Here is a 22,843-nt window from a genome sequence, read left to right as displayed (position 1 = left end):
AGTTCTTTCACTAACCTCAACAAGTTAAAATGGTTTTCACCATTTTCTTTCAAAACGTGTCCATTTGGCTTTGAAGAAAATAAAACAAAAATATCGAGGCAATTGGTCTTGCTCTTTCAGACTAAGTATCAAATCTATTCGGTGGAGGGTTGAGCACGGGGATTAAGGAATGCAGAAAGCCCCCCCTTTTATTTCCATAGGAATTTGTCTTTACTCATTTTCAGGATCTTCTTTAATTTGCTATATGTCTAGAATTTTGCACTGGTAAAGCCAAAGTGTAACTTTTTACCCCCTCGTCCTCTAGGCACCAAGACTCTGTTTGCCAGCACCAGAAAAATCGAGCTAGAGTACAGACATCAAACTGATGCTTAGGTTACTGAAGCATACTTCCTTCTCCAGGATAAAGGGGAGAATTCAAGATAGAAAAACCTAATTCCATAGAATCACCCACGTTTTGTGGAGAAGATGATATAGTTTGCACTGGGCCTTCAAAGGTAAAACTTGCACTAGGCAGAAATTCGTAACGGGCATCTCAAGCAGTGGGCTCTGCTTGTTCGAAGAGGGAAACGAGGTTCCAGGCCCAGCGGCCAAACAGGTAATCAGTGGAGCCCGGCTGCAAAAGAAGGGTCAGGATGGGAAGCAGAGAGAGGCCGAAATGGTAGGTTCCAAACAGGCCATCAAGGATGCCGAATGCTTTTAGACTACCGAGGACTTTTAGACTCATTGCTGTGGAAAATAGGAAGTCATTGAAGGTTTCTAAAAGAAGATATGATTAAAGCTAAGTTCTAGGAAAATTAAAATGGCAGCAGTGGGTAAAATCACTTGGAAGGGCTGAGATTAGTTATAAAGCTACTCAAATATTAAAGATGAGGGCTAATAAGACCCTCCACTAGATTAACAGAATGAGTAAGAGAATGCTAAAGGGAATTTAAATTCTGTAAGACATTTAAACCAACTTACTTCATTTTAGCATTAGAAAATGGGACAGATAAAACTTTATTACCTTTGTTCTAAATATATTTCAGAATATTGCTCTGTAACAATTAAAGTACAATTCTGGAGACCAGTGTTGATTTACTTTTTATTCTCTTTTCTCTCAGATCATTATCTTTTTTAAGATTAAGTCTGAACACACACTCTCTCTCTCATGTATTTACTAGTTTATTTAATTGGTCATGAGTAGTTTAAAGATATAAAACTTATAATTTCCTAAACATTCTTATTAAACAATTATATAAAGCAGATTTCTATAGAAAAGGTAATACTATAGAGGTAAGTGTGTGTGTGTGTGTGTGTGTGTGTGTGTGTATATTTTTTTTTAATTTATTAAAAAAAACTCTAAAGTTTCTTATTTTAACCTAAGTAGTTCAGTACAGAGTTGAGACAGAAATCAACCTAGGTCTTACTTTACTTATCTGATAAATGAGATGTTCGCCAAGGTCCCTTTTAACTTTAAAATTTCCTGGTCTGCAAAGTGATTTTTCTGAACTGCATTTTAAAATAGCAGTAATGTCCAACTACTGTGATTTCCTTTTTCTAATAAAATATTTACAAAAAAAAAATAGGGATTCTTGGGAGAATTGCAGAGATTTAATGAAATTAAACTAAATGAGATTCATTACTGATTGGTTGACTTGGTTTTTTTCCTCACTTTAACATAATAGCATCAACTTTGAGTCTCTCTAATCTTAATCAAATTACATGTATAAACTGATTTCTCCAAACTGATTAAGTGATAATATAAACTTATATTGTTATATTTAGTACTACACCAGTACTACCAGATAATGTAGTTAAAAATATTTTTAACATTTTTCTAAAGACAACAAGGATAGTCATGTCAAAAAATTCTTATTTTGACATAAATAGGTTAAATTAATTAAATGACATAAATTGATCTAACAATTTAATCTGTAAAGAATCAATTATTACCCTGGAATATTGTTCAATACTTTATAGCCATTTTTAGAATGTACAGATCTATTATTTGACTTACCTTTTCCCCCTGCGACCACCTAATACTTATGTATAGACAGAGTTTCTGAAAATACATTTCTGACCTTTTCAATAAATTTTCCGCTTGTCCTTTTATGTGAAAATTTTACCCTAAATTTCTGCATCAAGTTTCTAGGCAGGAAAACATCTTAGAAACACATGTACTATAAACTATATTCTGAAAAGAAAATAATTAAAAACAGTTTTATGCCTAGTTCCAGATTTTATCCCATATTTGAAAATCATGTAAACTTTTTAATTTTAGGCATAAGATTCTTAAATCTTATACTCAATAAATAAGTATATACATGTTCTTCTGTTCGTTAATATAATTCCAAGTAAAATAATAAAGATTGATATTAATATATACGACAAAAAATTAAAATATTTTCTGGTAACAAAAATTATTTTGCTTAAAGAGGAAAACTCTCGGACAAATATAAAAATTAATTATTTTTTCAACACATACTTTTAATGCTATTCTTGGAAAAATTTCTAAACCTGAGAAATGTCCAAACTGGTAAAGACTCGAATAACCTAGAGTGGGATTCCTAAGTACTCAGTATGTTTCCCTCCAGCACTCCATATAGATGGCACATATGTTTTTAAGATGTCTTCTTATATTGAAATGTAATGTAAATTTTTTTCTCTCTTCCCCTTCCACAATCAATTCTTTTTCATTCCTACCCAACCTCTGTCAAAAATCTCCATATGCAGATACAAGAAAATTGGGGTTGGGTGAGAGAATAACAGAGTTAGTACGTGAAGTTTTCTAATCAGAATTTTAAATAACATAGTTGTGCAAAAGGCTGAGAATTATTAGTGATTTATTACAATTAGATTTAGATTTTACACGCAGCCTAGCCTTTTAAAAAGGAAATGTGTGTGTATATATATATATACACACATATATATATATATATTTTACAATATTTAAATTTAGACAAAAGCAAATTATCAGGACTCAAAATAACTGAAGATTTAAAGAAAGGTTGTCCTGGTAACCAAATATTGGTGGGGCAATAACTGACATCCAAGGCAACGAGAGGGGAGAGAGAGAGATAAGATGAAGACTTGGCATTCTCTGATCATCTCATTATTGTTCTAATGAGGAACTTTGCTCTGGGAATATCATCTCAGCTACTTTCACATCTTTTGTCCTACTCCCTTCATCTCCCTTTCAGTTCTTAATTAGGCCTTAAAGAGCTCACACTGCCCTTTCAACTGGCTACTGCTCCTGTTTAAACACTGCTTTCACAGACAGGTGTTGGCACTAGCATATAAGACATACAAACTTAATTACAAAATACTATGTCCAGAAGGGGAAAAAATAACTTGGTGGATGGCTATTATTGGAGAGCTTAATGTAAATTACTTCAAACATCTTATAATCTTCGCCATAAAAATTGTTCAAATACTTTTCCTCAAAAACGATCAGTATTGAGGATGAGCTTTCTCCTCTTAATTGTATCTTGCAGTAAATTAACGACACCTAGTAATCCCTAACTGTCACTTAGAATAGTTAGTATTCCAGAGAAAAATAATCACACATCAAGGATTCTTTTTATCACCTTTAAATCCTTTAACTAAAACAATTTTCACATTTTATTTCTTTAAAGAATTCTAAGGATGCTTTTACAGCAATAAATTACAAGATTTGGAAAAGTACATTTACAAGCTCATAGAAATTGTAATTAAGGTTACTTAATAAACAATAGCTGCACATTAAATCAGTTTTTTGATGTTGCATTTTGTTTGAGATTAAGTAACCGCCTGATAGAATTCATTTTACTATCTGATCAAAGGCTGACTTCATATATTCTGACATTTCTCGCCAGACTGCCGTATTATAGAGACGTGAGTATTTATAAACATAAAAACTTACAAATCATTTACATAAGACAGCAAAAACACAGTACAAAGTCCTCTGCCTCTATAACATTTTCTACAATTTTAAAGAAATAACTACATTTAGAATGGTTTACACTCTATCACGGTTTCTTCTAGGCATATCACATCATAGAAAATTGTGATATGTTATTGCTTTAAAAAATTCTTATTACACATCTGGATCACACACATTAAGGACAGATGGTTCAAACAGCAACCCAGCATCTCAAGAATAAAGGCTCTATTTCTGTTATTCAGGGAGAATTTAGTTTTCTACCATGAACATGTGCCCATATTTCTGTAAAGCAACTCATTCCCTAGGTTTAAAAATATTTTGAATTGACTGAAGATGCAATGAAACTCTAAACAGAGATCCAAAACTGGACTTCAAATAACAATAATATGAAGTTAAGATATCCAAACAACGCTTGCCAAATATGTGAGTTAATTCAGCTGGTCGTTACCAAGCCTGTTAATATACTGGGTTTTTGTTCTGACGAGGAAGGTAGGTGTCCTAAAGCTTCTTTCAAATACCTTCCTGGTTAATTAGATCTCTTGCCAGAATGCTCTCCCTATTGCTGAATATCAACACGCAGTTTTATACTTTCTTCAATCTTTGTCCCAACAACAAAAAACGTTAGTTTTCTCCACATGCTCTTATTTCATAGCTAAAATGTTGACTTTGACATACAGCTTTCATATTAATTTTAAACAGTCTGCAAACAAAATATGTAAATTCTAAGTCGGCTTCAATTACAATGTTTACCTGAACTTCCAAAGATCGTACAGAAGTCACACCCTACTATATATTAAAAACAAAGTTTGAATTTTGCTTTATTTCTTTCTCCCCAAATTATCACACTAATCTATAATCCGTAAGTAACTAAGGAATTTAAGGGAATGGAGGACTTTTTAGAAATGTGTGCCAGACAGAAGGCCTGCTTGTGGCTTGTTTTTTGATCATTCTTGAACTCCCTTTGTAACTTACCGGGATTTTCCTGAGGTCTTCATTGCTTGTCGGATTCATATGAAAACTGAGCAATAAAAGACAAACGTAAATGTTAAAAGTGTATGGTAGCCCAAGTGGGAGGAAACATAAAAACAGGACATTTTTAACCAACATTTCAATAACAATTTCAAAAGTCCTAAATCACTCGAATGAAATTTAATCCAGAATGTAGAAGAAAACCAGTATTTACTCAACATTCTAAAGCATTGACAATTTTCAACTTTGGAGGAAAACTCTTTAGTTTTTATCAGAACTGAAGAACTGTACTTCTAAAATACGTAGTTTCTAAACATTTTAAACATAAGCATTTTACACAGCAAGATATTTTATAAAACTAAATTTTATAACATATTATTCATTTTATATACAAACACTCACCTTACGCCTTCTGATATAAAACTATGGAGGATTAAATAAATTTAGGTTGGAAAGATGGTAGAATAAAAGAGTTAAAGCAATCTTTTAAAAAAAATTCTACAAGTATTAGAAAAATTATCTTTAAACATTATCCTATCATTGAGAATAAATTCAGAATTGTATGAACCATTTCTGCCATTAATGTGATTTCTAAGTAGCTGGCCTTCAAAATTTAAATACCAAATGGACCAAAACAAAATGGTTATCTTCCATGTAGAGAGTAAGAAAACAAAACAGCTGAATGCTATAATCGTTTTCTTCTTTGAAACTTGTCCATTAGGAAGGGGACTGCAACCCAAAAGAAGCTAAACTTCAAAGCCAACTGATGAGTAAATATTTCATCGCTGCTATTCAAGTTTAATTTTACCCAGCACTTAAGAGTATTAGCCATTATAACTTCTACAAAACATTACTGTCCTAGGAACCTTTTTATTCCTCCCCCCAAGACTTAACTGTAAAATATATATTTTACAGTATCTCTGCTTTATCAGCCAAATGTTGGAATCCTTTGAAGAAATTCACTTTTTAAACTTTTGATTGTGTACATGAAAAGTCTGTACACTAGATATAATATCTGAAAAATATCTATTATTATAGGTACACATTCCAGGCTGTAAATCTAAAGAGCATACATGCATGTACAACAACCTCAAAAGAATTTCTCACATGTCGAAGGTTTCGATTGTTATGACTAAGATTGGTAGTACTGGCTTCCAGAACTGGTGGTTGACCTCTTCTGGCTAGAACTCCTGAGAATTAATTTAGTATTTCAGTAGAGCTGGGTGACATGGTAGAAAAGACTGAAACGTTTTAAATACCTACCATGCACCATTCACAGGCCGAGGCAGCTGACACACTTTCTCATTTCCTGTATCTCACCGTCTTTATGGTGTTCTGTGTGGTCCCAGACTACTGTCACTATACTAGCAACGTTTCAAGAGCACGACAAAAGAGTGACTTAAAAGAAAACAACAACAAAAAAATCCTAAAAGACATTATCATATAGTAAACCTAGGCCTGGGTGCCATTGCAGCAGCCACTAACGCATGTGGTTCCCACCCTCTCGGACTTTCAATCCAAGGTGGTCAACATCAGGGGTCAGCAGGACATTCTCTCCTGGCGCCATCGTCTCGCAGCTGTTTTCGGATAGGTCAAGAAACACATTCTGCTGCATCTCTCTCCAGCTGGCGGTGATAATCTCAAGGGCAAAATGACTGACATTCAGGTTTGACAGTACACCACGGTGCTTAGGGGCAGTGGGGTGCTTGAGGGCCCTGGAGCTGGAAGGTAGGAATTCAAATCCTGAATCTGCCCTATACTTGCCTTGTGACCTTGAACAAGTTACTTAACTTTCATGGTCCTTGGGTTCCCTCATCTGTAAAATGGGGATGGCAAGTGTCTACCACGTAAGACAACTGTGAAGGTTAAATACATTAACATGTAATAAAACACTTCGCACAGTGACTAGCACATAGAACATGTTCAATAAATTATTTAATGATCATTTACATAGCACTTAGACTATGCCACATACAGTTCTAAGCCCTGTACCCAAATTCATTCATTTCGTATTTATAAACCTTAAAATAGGTACGATGTTCATTTTCAAAATAAGAAAACGAGAGCCACTGAGAGGTGGGGTAACTTGCGTTGTGGCCCTATAGTTGGTCATGGTGGAGGTGTCTGCCACTAGAATCTGTCCTGTGACACATGGCCCTAGCCCTGGTCTCTGCACACGGAGCGTGGCTTGCACTATTGAAGCCCTGAACGCACAGGACACATGGAGCAATCAGAAAGTGCACATCACCGCAGGCTGAGCAAGCACACAGTCCGGCTACGCTTGGGGGAGCAGGGGGACAGCACTCGTGAGAGTTAAATTTTCAGACCACGTGGAGGAAAGATATGCTCTATCACAGCAATTAGCCAAGGCGGGCCTGACTCAAGGGAAAAGCAGGATCTTACATTACTGAAGGATGGGTCTGGCAGGCCAGAGAGAGGCCTCTGAAGACATACAGCCTGGCTTGGGGCTGCTACACAGCAGTGCCTTGGCAGGACACCGAAGAGACTGGACATAAGGCACCAGCGTGGGACAGGGCCATTGAAGGGTTTCGATGGGAAAGATGAGGCTCTCAGGCTGGGTGCATGGACCAAAGGGCAATTTTTTCACACTTTCTATCTTCTTTCATAAATGTTAAACATTCCATGTTTGTTAGCGTAATCTATCCCATTACATCCTTGAAGAATAAACAATATTCTGACTATAAATTTCATTATATGTCTCAAGAAGAAATGATTCAACTAAGAAATAGAAACATTGGTATCATAATCATTGTGATGAGAGTTTTTAAGAAACAGACATTGAAGATGAAGACTTTATCAAAATCATAAAACAATACATAAAATCCAATGACTTTAGCCCATGGATATAAGTGAAACTCAGTGAAACATGTTTGAGAATTCTTAAGCATGATTAGGTTGAAAAGGTCGCAACTCTAAGGGAAAAGGGTACAGGGCGCAGCAAGCCCCAGCTCTTTCCCATTATACCTGAATGTAATCTGAGTGTTCTGACACTCTCTCCAGCAGTCCCCGGTGCAGATCTGAGGACAGGGCTCTTGTATGGGGCATTGTCTAAAATCTAAAGGCAGAGCCCCTCCCTTGTGGTCCGCTTTATATTCACACACTGACCTGTCAAACACATGACAACTCAGTCATCCATGGCTGCCTTTTTTGATCTGTCCTTAAGAGGGAAAAAAGAGTTAACTGAACTGGACTGAATTAGCTTGGTGAAAAATAAAATGTCTCCATTTATCGAAGTGTGGCACCAATTTGTGATATCTTTCTCTTTGGACTGCTGTCCTCATGTCAGACAAGATACTGAATAATGCAGTCTGACTGCTCAGCTGAGCTGTTGACAGGTCAAGGAAAATGGTGCTTTTAATCAGGTAGAAAATGAACACAGACATGCTCACACTGAAGAAAGTTTATATAAATTTAAAATTTAGAATTAAAAAATTTTTATTTTAGAAATCAGAACTGATAAAGTCTGAGTGTGGTAGAGGATTTTAAAGTATCTTTTCAACTGATAAAAGTATTTTAAATTCATATTTTAAAAAGTTTTTAAACTAATAAAATGCTTTAACATTCTAAAGTTGTTAAGTGAAAGCTTACTTTTACCTTGTGATTGTAAATTTCCTAATTTAAAGAATTTTTCTAAGTAAACTCTAATTGTAAATTTAGATAACAGTACTCAAAATATTTTAAAGAATCGTTAGTATCTCTTCTATAATATTGCTTATTGGTTTATTTTGTAGAAGAAATATTGAGTAAATAAGTAAAGTGGTGAGAACTTGAAACTGTCCTTCAGTTTCTGCTATGGACTAGTCTTCTATAGATAGGTCAGAAAAGCAAACCAATCTTATAAAGCAATAAAAATGACCACTGCGGAAATCACTAAGGCATTTGGCAGTGATCAGAGTTTTTCCTTTGTCCTTCCTTTTCTCTTTTTAAAAACATAAATACATTCCTTTGAAACAAGAATACCTATGACAGGGAAGAGACTATTAAAGTGAAAAAGTATGTGCCTGTCACAAACAAAACAAAACAAAACAAAACCCACGGAAGAACAAAGATCTATTAAAACTGATTAACTGTCCTTTAGCATAAAACAATGCAAATTGTATAAATATCCGGCTCTAGGACTTTAAGTCTTTCAACGAGAAGTCACGTAACAACACTGGAAGCTCTCGAAGGCATTTAAAAACAAGTATTATTATGTCTTCCACAATATCGCTTTCTAAGCCCCATTAATGCTAAAATTATAAAGCTAAGTCCATTTTGGCCTACAACCTGATCCATTTTGCATTTAATAAGTGAATTCAAGTTATTTGAAAAATCCAGGCGCTGTCCCACCTGGCTGGAATGGGGGCCGGGACGGGGAGGAGTGGGTAGTAGAGGAGTAACTTTCTCAAGCACCATTCATTCCTCATTGTGCGCACATACACACGAAAGCATAACTTTAAACTATCACAGAAGAACTTCTGACATTAATTATGTTCAAAAGGGAGTAGCCTATTGATCTTCTTGTTTAACTGAGGGAGTGGGCTCTAGAGACCTGGGGCTTCATTTTGGTGACAAATGTAGTTGGCGGGGGGAGGAATATAAGAACTGTAAAACATAAAACCTTTAATGAGTCTGAAAAGAGGTAAAGAAAAATACTCAATACAGTGAACCAAGGGCAAAGAAAATGACACTAGGCCTAATAACGACTGATGTTTATCTTACTTTAACTGTGGTGCCAGGCGCCTTTCTGAGCGCTTTGCGTGTTAACTCACTCAATCCCTGTAACGATCCTATGAGGTGAGTGCTATTTTAACTTACATTTACAGAAGAAGAAACGGAGGCACAGAGAAGTTAAGCAGCTTACTCTAGGTAACACAGTTATTAAGTCGCAGAATGAGGATTCAAAGAAAGGCAACCAAACTCCACAGTCCAAGCGCATTAGCCATAAACTGTACTTCTTCCTCACACATAGGGGTTCTAATCTGTTCAGTTGTACTGTGAGCTCAGAGATGGTTGGTTTCAACGAGTCCAATACAATTTCCTAAGGATTCTTCCAATCAGAAATGACTAAGTCCAAGACAGGTAAAAGAGAACAAAGGCTGAAAAGCAATAGGTTTTGAAATAACTGTGCCCATTATTTTCTGTTGGCCCCTCCTGCTGCATCTGCCCTTCGCTGTACCCCAGGAAGCTGACCTCGAGTGCAGCACCTGGGCCGGCTTCCCATTGGCTTCCAGTTATGCTCTGCCACTGGGAGGCACCTGCAAGAGATGGGAGGAGAGAAAGAAGGGGAGGCAGGGTATTTACTCCCCACCCCGCCCCATTCCACTGCGGAGGCTGCAGTCCCTCCCTGCCGTGGTGACATTTCACCAGTAGCTTCTCCACAAACAGTGCAGTCATGGCTGCAGCTACAGCTACTCCTTCACACCCAAGCATGGCAGTTACTTTGGACACTGCTGGCCTCCAGGGTTACACTAGTCCTCCTTGGTGTCCTTAACCTTGGCCACCCCTCTGTGAATACTCTCCTCACTAAACTTTCTTCGGTTATCCATTGTGTGTGTGTCATCTGTTTGCTGCTGGGACTCTAACTCATACAGGAATATACAATAAATGCTATGAACTATTCACCTAATTTAAAACGGTTAAGGATAAAGGTTTATCCTATTTATCTAATAAAAAGAGAGAACCAAAGAAAAACAATATATCATGATTTTTCACATGAATTATCTACACTTCCCTTTCCTCTTCAATTTCTGGTTTATGCTCCATGACTACTTATTTTAACACTATTTTTTTTCTTCCCAAAATACACACAGTGGCGTACTTTACAAGTGATAATTCACTGTTAGGCACAAAAAAGTTCCTAGCTTTCATTTAACAATACTTTTCACATTCACAGAGCTAGAATACTTTACATTCAAAATTATTTTCGATTTAGGATTACATTATTAAAGACTGATGGCTCCTGTACTTCTGAAATGGTGTGATTACTGCAGGTGACTTGGACTTGAATAATATGACCTCATGTTTGTATTTGGCCTTACTATTGATAACACATTTTCACAAACAATTTTTCTCGATATGTTTCCAAAGGAACAGTAATCGGTAAGATGGGATATGGTTACTCATGCTGAGATCTCACACAATCGAAATCCCATCTGATCAATCACACCTTCTGATTCTCCCAACCCCTTATTCCCAGCAGACCTGCTTGTGGCCACACCCCATCACCCCGATTGCTTCCTAATCCATTTGTTTGTACTCGCCTGTCTCACCAGAGCGCATTACAGCTCATGACCCCTCAGATGTTCCACCATTTTTATCTGGCCAATCGCTAATCCCTCCCAAGTAACCCTGCTGACTTTGTCACTTTACTCACTCATCTTCCATAATCTGAAACACAGCCCCCCCCCACCCCGACCCCGACCAGTACTCATTGCTTTTATGAAGGTCACCAACGAACTACTTTTATCTAAGGCAACAGCCTCAATCTCTTCGACCTCTCAGCTCCATTTGACACCAATGACCGTTCTTCCTTTTTTAGACTCTTCTGTACTATATGGAAGCCGAAAATTTCTCCTACGTTTCCAATTAGTCCTTTTCCTTGTCATCTTCCTCCTTTGACGCTGAGGCAGGAAACACTGAATATGTCTTAAGGTTCTGTTTTCAGACCTCTTGTTCTCCCCTCTGCCATGGTGATTTCTTAGTCTCCCACTACTTCACCTAACACCACCACATGGACTGATAAATGCTAAATTTTTTATCTTCAACCACAATCGCTTTATACTTTGCAATATCACCTTTACAAAGTCTGTTTAAAGCATGAGATTAAATATCCTACTTGTACCTAGAAGTTAACATGTCCAAAACCAATCATAATCTTGGCTTTTATATCAATTCTGTCTGATTTTCCTCCTAATCCAACCAGTCTCCTGGTCACTGAAAGCGAGGCCTCAGAGACATCCTTGACTCCAGACTTTAGCTTTCATTCCTCATCGATAAGCTTCCAGACTCTCCCCATTCAGCTTCTGGACATAGGTCTCTATTTCCTAGCTACTCATCTTCATTTACCCTTCTGACCACAAGGCCACATTATCCCCAGCCTAGACTTCTGTAATGGCCTCTTCAGTCTCTGCTAATCCTTCCTTGTCCAATCCAGCCTAAAATATGGCTGAGCAGCATGTGCTAAAGCTCAAGTCTATCCTCATTACTTACCTGTCCCCAAAATTCTGGCCTCCAACTTCCTCCCGAATAAGAACAAAATTTCTTAGCTTGGCTTTCAAAGCCTTCTGGATATGACCCAACATATCTGACCAAATTTATTGCCCACCACCTAGTTCTCAGGTACAACCTATTGACTGCTCTAAATTTCATATTTTATTTTTAACTAAGAAATAAAAATGCCACCACCTATTTCAAAGAATTAGGATTAGAAGAGTGTTAAATAAACATGAAATGCTTTATATGACAAAGTACTAGTACTATTCAAAGATAAGGTATATGAATCGAGACATGGACCTTGTATTCTTCATAAAAATTAACTCAAAATTGATCACAGACCTAAATGTAAAACTTGAAACTATAAAACTTCTAGAAGATAACAGAGGAGAAAAATCTACATGAACTTGGGTATGGTAATAACTTTAACTACAATACCAAGGCATGATCCACAAAAGAACTGATAAGCTGGACTTCATTAAAATTAAAATCTTCTGCTCTGTAAAAGACACTGTTAAGAGAATGAGAAGATAAGCTGGAGGCTGGGAGAAAATATATGCAAAAGACATATCTGATAAAGAACTGTTATCCAAAATACACAAAGAACTCTTTAAACAATACGAAAACAAACAACCAAATTAAAAAATGGGCCAAAGATCTCAACAGACACCTCACCAAAGAATATATACAGATGGCAAATAAGCATATGAAAAGATACTGCACGTCATGTCATCAGGGAAATGCAAATTAAAACAACAATGAGACACCACTACACCCAATCAGAATGGTCCAAATCCAGAACATGGACAACACCAAGTGCTGGCAAAGAGGTGGAGCATCGGGAACGCATATCCATTACTGGTGGGAATGATAAATGGTACGGCCACTTTGGAAGACAATTTGGCAGTTTCTTACAAAACTAAACATACTCTTACCATATGATTCAGCGATTATTCCATGGTATTTACCAAAAGGAGTTGAAAATAATGTTCACACAAAAACCCGCACACTAATGTTTATAGAAGCTTTATTCCTAACTGCCAAAAATTGGAAGCAACCAAGATGTTCTTCAGTAGAGGGGTGGATAAGCAAACTGTGGTACATACAACAATGGAATATTATTCAGTACTAAAGAAGAAATGAGCTGTCAAGCCATGAAAAGACATGGAGGAACCTTAAATGCATATTACTAAGGGAAAAAAGCCATCTGAAAGGGCTATGTACTGCACAGTACCAACTATGTGACATTCTGGAGAAGGCAAAAACTAGAGACAGTACAAAGATAAGTAGTTTCCTGGCATTGGAGGTGCGGGGGACGGGAGTGATCAACAGGTGGAGCACAGAGGAAATCTGGGGCGGTGAAAAATACTTTGATACTACAAAGGTGGACACATGTCACTACATACTTGTCAAAACCCATAAAATACGCATGAACCCTAATAAAAAGTATGGACTTTGGGTGATGGTGATGTGTCAATGCAGGTTCATTGGTTGTAATAAATGCACGGCTCTGGTGGGGATGCTGATAATGGGGGAGGCTGTGCACGTGTGGGGGTAGGAGGTATGTGGGAAATCTCTGTACCTTCCACTCAATTTTGCTGTGAACCTAAAACTATTCTAAATATATATATATATTTTTTAGTTTGCTTTTTGTGTATCTTTCCTCATCCATGGGTTTTCCACCCCTTTCTACTATAAACTACTTGCAGGAATTATATCTCATTAACCTTTTTAGTCGTGGCATCTGACAGCACTTAGCATATGGCAGATGCTTAACAAATGTATGCTGAATAAATAGTTGGTGCCTAATAAAAATTTTTAAAACCTGAGCTAATAGTTGAATGAGTAAATCAATGGTAGTTCGGTACAAATTTCAACAAGATATAAAGTCCTCAAAGAGCAGAGAATATCTTTTTTTTTCTGAATAACCAAGATTACTTATATCTAGACCTGACAGTATATTAATATAATGTTTTTCACTTCTTTTTTAAGAAATGAAAATATATTGCGATACTCACAACTGCCAATATGAACTGAAGTAAGTTTCAAATTGGTGACTTCCTATAAAATAATTCAACTAGCCAGTTGAATTTTACCAACCAGGTCTACCAGTTTAGGTATTTGACCATAATACAGATTCATTTGGGATTTTTATGACAAATACTGAAAAAATTTATTCCAAAGCAGTACAACAGGGTTTGAAGACATTAAAGAAATTTAAAGAAATGTTCTCTAATGATCCTCTTTATAAAAACCCTAAGAAATGAAGTGTCCAAAGAGAAATGCCACTAATAAACACACCTTTAGCATATTTCAATCATGTTTCTTAAACCATGCAAATAGGGCATAAGAGGCAAGGTGCAATTCAATATTGTTTTTTTTTTCCTTTTCTTTTAGGAAAAAAAAAAAAGTCAGTACCCAATCAAATTAATGATATCACAGATTAAAGTACTACATTCTCTCTCCTGGGACTGGGCAAGCACACTAAATATATGAATGGCAAAAAGAACCTAATACATAAATGTCTATCGGGACTAACAGTAATTTACTTATTAATATTCTCACAGGATATCTTTTATGAGATCTCATAGGCAAGACAATTAAAACCTGTGGTCAGTGACACTGAAGATCACGGACAGCAAATTCAGACCCAGATGCTTTTCTATCGTGAATAGTAATAAATATATTGGTGAAAAGTCCTAAAACTTGAAGATTTAAAGATATCGATGATACTAAGGCATGTTTTATCAAGAATATCATATTCAATCGAATTTAACTTACTACTTTCTCCTAGTGAAAAAATAATTATTTTAAATATAGTTGATCAAACAATTCACACATTGTCCAACATAAGCCCTATGGATTCCAACAGTTCTCCATCTCTTTAAAAATAAACTTCTCAAACATTTTTTTCTAGCCCCCCTAATACATGAGAATACAACTAGCAATAAGCATAAAAGTTCCTTAACTTCTAAATTTAACTAAAATTTAACTAAAAATTCAGGTAGGATTTTTGCATTTTACTCCATACCACAATCATATTTCTCTTGATATAAGAATCTTTTCTCCCTAAATCTTTAGGAAAAATGCCATTCTGGGAAGTTGTGTTGTGTTCACCCTGGTGCTCTGAGCAGATCCTGGCCCACGGCCTACCATATGTCCACTAGTCATCTGGGGCTGCGGACAGGGACTGGGAATCAAGTTCTGTTTATTTTAGAAGCAAAACAGTACAAGTGGAAAGGAGTGATGAGAACAAGCCACCGGGCACCTTGACAGGGCCAGACCCAGCACGGACCCAGGCTCCGTCTACGTGACCAAGGCCAACCCAATATCCCTGCTCAGCCTTTTCCTGGGAGGAGAGAATGCCTTTACCTGGGCAGAGGTGCCCTCTACGAGGAGACGCAAGTTGGCCCTAAGTCCCTCTGGACTAGGCACAAAAGGAACAGAGGGCCTACAATGACTTTGGCCAAGAATGCCCCTAACTGGCCCTCTACCTGGGACAAAGCTAAGCTCTGGCGAGGAAGCTATGGTGCCCACTCTTTTCACAATTTGAGCTCAGCCATGTGAATTTATGAAATATTCACCGTACTTTCAGGTAAAGCCAAAGCTTAGAAATCTATCTTGCTGTCCTTACTTGGCCCATGCGAGATTCGCCGAACACAAGATTTTATAGCGATACTGATTATAATACCTTTGACCCACATAGTAATAAAATAAATTTTCTACTTAATACAGTGAATACTTTTTACTCAATTTCAATGTGGTTTAGCTTATTTCATCAAGATTATTGTTGAACATACATCTCAAAAAAAACTAGAAAATCTATCAAATTTACTGTTTTCTTCCAAATGTATGTCCTTTATTGGTCAGTATAAAACCTGAGCTCCTAAATTCCACTTGAGATTTCTAAAGTTGAGAATATATGATTACTTTGAAATAACTTCATTTAACTTACTTAAAGCCAGTCTGTGGATGCTGTGGAATATGGTCACAGAGAGCGCCACCACTGCCTGGCTCACGCTACCTGGCAAACACCGCCTCCCGCATGTGACGGGTGGCGCATTACGTACTGCTCTTCTGCAACACCAAGGTGGTTATCCCAGTCGATAGGTGGAAGAAAATTAAGCTTAGAAAGGTTAAGTAAGGTCATGCAGCTAATCAACAGCCTGAAATCCAGACCTGATTCCTAAACCCTAACTCTTAATACCTATCCTCCACTCCCTGCAGAATGTTCCACTATTACTATATTTATGTCTTCATGTTACACCGTAAAATACTTAGGTGGAAGAAGTTAAATATATCTTCTGAATCAAATACTAAATTACGTTCAGTATGATTTCTATTTTTAATTTACTTGGGGCATTTAATTTCTTTGAAAATGAAAAATGAGTACATGAAACAAAATATATTGTACACCCCAAGTAAACAAAATACCTGATTAACCTGAACAGCCCCATTCCCACACCAGGCTCCATAACAAAGAAGTCATCACACTCAATGCAGAGCTGCCCTGGGCACTCACTAACCGGCTCCTTGGGAACCTACCAGGTGGGGAATGACAGACAGAGAGCATAGCTCCAAGTCTCCAACTAGAAAAGAAAGGGTGAAATTACTAAGTAGTTAGCAAAGAGCTAATGATATGAGTATATGGCCACTATAAAACCCTCCTTCAAAACATACCTCACGATTTTAATAAGCTTTCTTGCTATTTACTAAAACAACTATCTCTCTACTCATTCCCCAACTTATAAAATCATGTTCAATGGTCAAGAGCAAGCTCAAAGGCCTTAAAGAAGCGTTTCCCAATTTCTAGCAAGCTGTCCACCTTTCCACAGCAAGCACTGTGTTCCACACAGTTCATTGTGCCTGGATGACAGGTCATTGCTCACATATCCTTCTCAAGCTTATGTGGCTACCAGTCCTCTATGAATTATACCTTCGAGCCACCCACCGCGGCCCTAGTAGAGTTTTACATACATGTTTGTTAAAACGACTTTACAAAACTGGCAATTTGAATTAAGGTTTACTCTAGGCCAAGCTGATTCATGTCATTGCTATTTAAGTGGTATTAGCACTTATGTCAGAAAGTGTTCTGAACTTAAAATATATTTAAAATACATAAAATTATTTTATTTGATATATATTTAACACATAATATGTAATATCATGTTAATATTTTTACATTTATATTATAATTCTACAATAATATAATATTACATTTAATGTATCAAATCAGAGAGCAATAATTTACTCTTAAAATATAAGTTCAAGAAAACAAATATCAAATGTCTGGATCCTAACGTTCTTAGAAACTAGATAAATGCATGCAAGGAAAATCATTTCACAATCAAATTACTTACTTTGTTTTTCTATCACCCGCAGCTGTTTAAAACACCCTGGCCACAGGTAACACCGTCACCATATATTAAACATACAGAAACAGCTCTTGTTTTTCAAAAGTTAAAGTTTTATTGTTATGAAAAAAGTGATGTGGTCATAGAAGCTATTCTCTTAGTGAAAACTAACAACAGGGACAAGATTTGGTAAAGCCAAAACCACAGTAAAGAAATACATGTAGTAATTACAATGCTAGGGTGAACACACTTTAAACGCATTAAATTCATAAACAGCTACAGAAATCCGCATTGTGTTCAAAGAAGCCAAAGCGTGGTTCAGTGTTCAAAACTAAATTCTCAAGAACAGTTACTATGTTGTTACTAGCTTGACTATTGCCATCAACTCAAAACACATAATTCCTATTCTCTGAAACAAAACCCAAATAAATAAGACAGCATCTCATTAAAAACAAAAACACAAAGCTCAAACCTCTCCATCAAGACTAAAATGCCAAGTCTGACTCAAAAACTACAGACCTGACATTGCTGTAATACAGTTTTTACAATGCTGTGTTTCATCAGATTTAGGACACGGACTAAAGACACATGACTGGAATACTCTCTCTTGTTTCTTTGCCTTTACCAACCAACCCCTCCTCCACACACGCATAAAAGCAGAATGGTTAAGTCTAATCTATTTTAGCCCAGAAATAAATCTTAGAGATGTTCTCTTCTTTTCCATCCTCACTGCCAAGTGACCGCCATCAGGTCTCACCTCAACAGCCATACTTACTTCCTAACTAGTTTTCCTGCCCAAGTCCTTCTCCTCTTCCCTTTCCAGCCCTGTTCCCAGCAGATCCCCCAGGCTACAGGGCTATGTGTGTAAGATATTACTTTGATCATATTACAGTCCAATTTAAAAACCTTTCATGGTTCCCCATGAAACGCCTATACAATGTCCAGTCCTTAGCACAGAATTCAGATCTAATGTTTACATGCCTGTTTCTCTGGGCTCTAAGGGCAGAATTTATATCTTCATGACCTCTGATTCCCATGTATACAGTAAATATTCCAAAAATAATGAAAATGAAAACATCATTTGATAGTCAGATCTGAAATATGGAAAAAATATCATCTTGATGGACAGGAGGAGCCACGCTGAGGCAGCAAGGGAATGAGTCAGGAGACTTGCGAGGGCCTTCTTCAGGTCTTTAGATTATGACGTGTTTGTGATAAAGGTTTGCTGACTGTAGGAGTTTTCTGAACCCAAACTAGAGTTATACCTCCAATAATTTCAAAATTACACAAGAAATAACTAGATGGAATACTTGAAATTAGGAATATCAAGTTTCAGATGTGAAGGTACCACAGGAGCATCACTAGAGAGGGACCTGTGCACATTATGTAAAATCCAAACTAGTGAAGGCCAGTCTCCTGTCTGGCCCAGACTCTGACAGTTTTATAGTGGATAAGGAGAGTAAGGTCAATTTGGAATTTTTGCCAATTTTAGCCAATAGACAAGAGATGAAAAAATAAACACAACAATATATTTCCAAAACAATTTAGAAACATATAGTTCGACTTTCCGATGCATTGTTCTCAAAATATACATTTTCATTAATGACAATTAACAAAGATTATTAACCTACACGCCAACAACCTTCCTTGCTTGTTGGTTTTACAAAGAAATAATCCTCTCAAATTCTATCTTAAAAGTTAAACCAAAAAATGTACATGTTGATTTACAAAAATTAGTGCACTGGGGTCGCTGGAATATAATCTTAATACTTTCCTATCAGAAACCTCAAGAGGACTTACATATTATATCTTGTATCTGATCATATCATAACAACCTGTTCTCTTTAACTACTGGACTCGCTATGTGTTATCCTGTGTCCGGTGCCTAAGAGCTCGTTAATTACCTAAACTATATCTCCATAGGTCTTGTTAATTACCCGTCTCCTGTCTCAGAGGACCTTGTTAATAACTTGTACAGTCTCTCTAAAGAGGTCCTAACAACACATTAAAATTAAAGATGCTTTTCTTTTAGCACCTGTCAAGTGCTGTAAATTGAGAAATTTTCACATCAGTTTATTAGCCTACAGTAGTTTTTGTAGATTTTTTTTGGCTTGTTTTCTTCTCTCACAGAATCTCTCTGTATCTCAATCTCTCGGCTCAAAATAATAATAATAACTTAGCAAAGTTTGTCTTTTTTCATTACAGAGCTTTTTTTGTTTTCAATTTTGAAGTCTATAAATATCAATTTGTATTAGTGAGTTAGCAAAAGGATGGCATGGTTGGTATCTGCAAATTAACCCATTGGGAGATGTACCAATTAATGAGAGCTATTTAATGAGTATTAGGATGACAAAGGGTAAAAAAGTTTCAAGTGGTATCTGGGGAGTCGAGCATAAAGTTCTAGTTAGTGTTAAGGGAACTAATCACGTCGCATATTTCATGTTCCCAGTCACTGTTTCACCGGATACATTCTGTAAATCCCTGGGCACTAATGGATTAACGCATCTAAAAACCACCTCGAAAGTTTTTGTTTTCTCCCTCATAAATGAGGCTATACATTTTCAGCCGTGTAAAAGATTTACAGCCTGCCATGAATACCAAATTATCTTTAATATTAGACAAATATAAACAAAAATAAATATTGCTATGTAATATTTATATGCCAAAGACAGAGCTTTAAATTTATGCAAGGAAAAAAATGTCCATAAGGAGCATTATAAAAGTGAAGGTTTTAAAACTAAGAAGAGGATCTTTTATTATACTTTTTAAAATTAAAAGGTAAGCCGACAGTAAATAATCTATCATTTTTTATGGACATGTTATATAAATTCATAATCATGGTTACATGCTTATAGGCTGATGGTGATTTCGGATTTGTGAAAATTAGAAACACATTTAAATATACTTTCCGGGTAACCAATTTTTACAGCTTCTAAGAAAGCTATGACAGCCATAGACAGGAATCAAACAGTGAAGGAAAGAAGGAAAGGAGGAAGAGAAAGAGGGAAGTGGGTGAACCTGATCCCAAAAGTAAAAGGCACACTGTCATGCAAAATTATAAAACATTAGTGAGAAACATGAGGTCTTCATCTTAGACACCATTTCTGCACCACCCTAAAAAATAACTGTTTGGCCCAAGTTCGTCAGCTAAGAAGCAGACAGGTTCTTTCACAGCAAATACTGCAAATGAAAATATGTGCATATATTCTCCAATAAAATCAATAATACTAATACTGTAAAACATACTATTATCATAGAGCAATTAAGAGTTTGCTACATGGTACTCACTAGAATGAGGCAGAAAATAATGACGCCTAGGTTTCACCTGACTCCTGAGAAACGATTCATCCACAGATGTCATAAATATTTAGTAGACACTTCTGTGTGGTCTTCGATGCCTACTCTAATTTAGATGTTTCTTAGCTATTCGGCCAAATCTCAAACTGCTCTCCACATCCCAGTTTTAGTCAAGCTGATCTCACCATGCCCTCTGCCTTAGTTAGGGTCCTGTAAGCAAAGCAAACATGACTAAGTTGTCGATTCAATTATGCGTCTACAAACCCAATTCCTCAATCCTAATTGTCAATAAGAACTTACTGAACTCTTATGAAACAGAGTTCAATATTTAGATCAGCAATTTTTAAACCTGTCTGAGAATCAGCGGGAAGTTTTTAAAATGTTGATTTTTATCTCAGGCCCATTCACTAAAGATTCAAACTTCAGTCTGAGGTAGGACTCAACATACCGCAGTTTAAAAAAATCCCCAGGAGCCCTTGATGCTCGGCACTGGGGACATGCGCCAACCTAGGTGCTCTGGGCCTGCAACAGAAGAGTCGGCACAACTATGAAGACACTCACCTAGCTCTGTAAGGAGGACTGAGACCTCGGCACAATAAACACCACCTAGCAATTACGTTCTTTTGTATCAGCAGAAATCAAAGAAGGGAAACACCATGTTAGTAATCAAGAAAGAATGAAAGGGCTTTTAGCACTAAGGAGAGATGAGCTTAGGACACGCAGGAGAGTGAAGAGTGCATTCTACCACTAAGCCAAGGAATGGAATGGCAAGGTTTAAAAGGGCCTTGGGTAAAGACGTGCAGTAAAGAAATTAACTTGCATAGAACAAAGAGATGAGGAATAGTAAAAGAAAAGCTATATTGCTAAGAAAAACCTAAAATACAATAAGTCTTGAAAAAGAGAAAGAAGAGTTTGGATCTGGTGTTACAAATCAGTAGTTCTTAAACTTTTTTGAACTAGGCTTTTCTTAAACAGAACAACAGGTGCTATGGCCCCTGTGCCCTAAGTACTAAATAATATGTGCTGGAATAAATGCAATAAATGCAAAATTGCAGTAACTTAATACTCTGAGAATGTGTCATGCAGACAAGGTTCAATTGGCTATTCTTAGTTAGGTGGACTTCCACGTGCATCCAGGGACCCAGGCTGTTCCTACCTTATGGCTCCACCCTTCTCATAGATCTCCATTCAGCTAGAGCAGGGTTCAGAAAACTGTTTTTGTAAAAGGCCAAACAATAAATATTTTTGGCTTACCAGGCCATAGTCTCTACTACTCAACTAGCACGGAAATAGCCATGAGCAAATGGGCAGGCTGTGCTCCAATAAAATGTTATTTACAAAATCAGGCAGCAAGCCAGATCTGGCCTCCAGATCTGGTCTGAGGCAGGAAGGAAGATGGAGGCTGATACAGGTTTTCATGGACCAGAACTGCAGTGGTTTATATCTCCTCCACTGACTCAACAAGCCAGAACTTGGTCACATGTCCCTACCTAACCAGGGGTCTAGCTATGTCTCCGTTAAAAAAAAAAAAAAAAGGAAACCTGGTTTGATGAACACACCCACACATTTCCACTTCCCAGTGGAAAAACGGCCCAGTGTTAAAGAACTGGCTGTGAACAAGTTATTGAAAATGGCAGACAAACATCTGGGTATGTTTGTTTTTGGAAAACTATATACTGATGCAAAAGGCATTACTTTACAAATTGTGGGGCTCACTACACAACAGATTAGTCGATACAGATGGTGCTCGACTGCCTCTGATTTATAATTAAAAAGCAACAGTTGAAGCAATTTTAAAACACAAACTCGATACCAAAAACAAACTGATAAAACATCTTCCTGACAACTACAAGAATGCCAAGTGCACTCTCATGTACCTGCGTAGTCGGGGTTTCGCATCATGCCAACCGTTAGGATCCAGATGTCTGAGAACCGGCATCTATGGCAAACACAGCACCGAGTACGTAACACGCCCAATTCATTTTCCTTGGGGTCCACAGCTAAACCGTTTTTCTTAACTGGCTGCACTGAAGTTGGGATACGACTGAGCTCTGGCCAATGGGACAGATGTGGAAGTAATGTACCCCACTGCCACGCCTGGCAGATA

At 36.9% G+C, this 22,843-nt stretch overlaps 1 protein-coding gene across 2 annotated transcripts in view; it reads right to left on the bottom strand.

Annotated features, from left to right (window-relative positions):
* RAB11FIP2 (RAB11 family interacting protein 2) overlaps window positions 1–22,843 on the bottom strand; it is a 39,071-nt gene that overhangs the window by 5,301 nt on the left and 10,927 nt on the right. For both annotated transcript variants that reach the window (XM_025039156.1, XM_006920826.3), the window contains exon 4: window positions 4,874–4,919. In XM_025039156.1, the coding sequence (XP_024894924.1) occupies window positions 4,874–4,919 (46 nt within the window). The remainder of the gene's footprint in view (window positions 1–4,873; window positions 4,920–22,843) is intronic.

The sequence above is a fragment of the Pteropus alecto genome, unplaced genomic scaffold, assembly GCF_000325575.1.
Source record: "Pteropus alecto unplaced genomic scaffold, ASM32557v1 scaffold177, whole genome shotgun sequence".
Lineage (NCBI taxonomy): Eukaryota > Metazoa > Chordata > Mammalia > Chiroptera > Pteropodidae > Pteropus > Pteropus alecto.
Note: the sequence above shows the minus strand (reverse complement) of the source record. Positions and strands in the feature narration are given on the sequence as shown.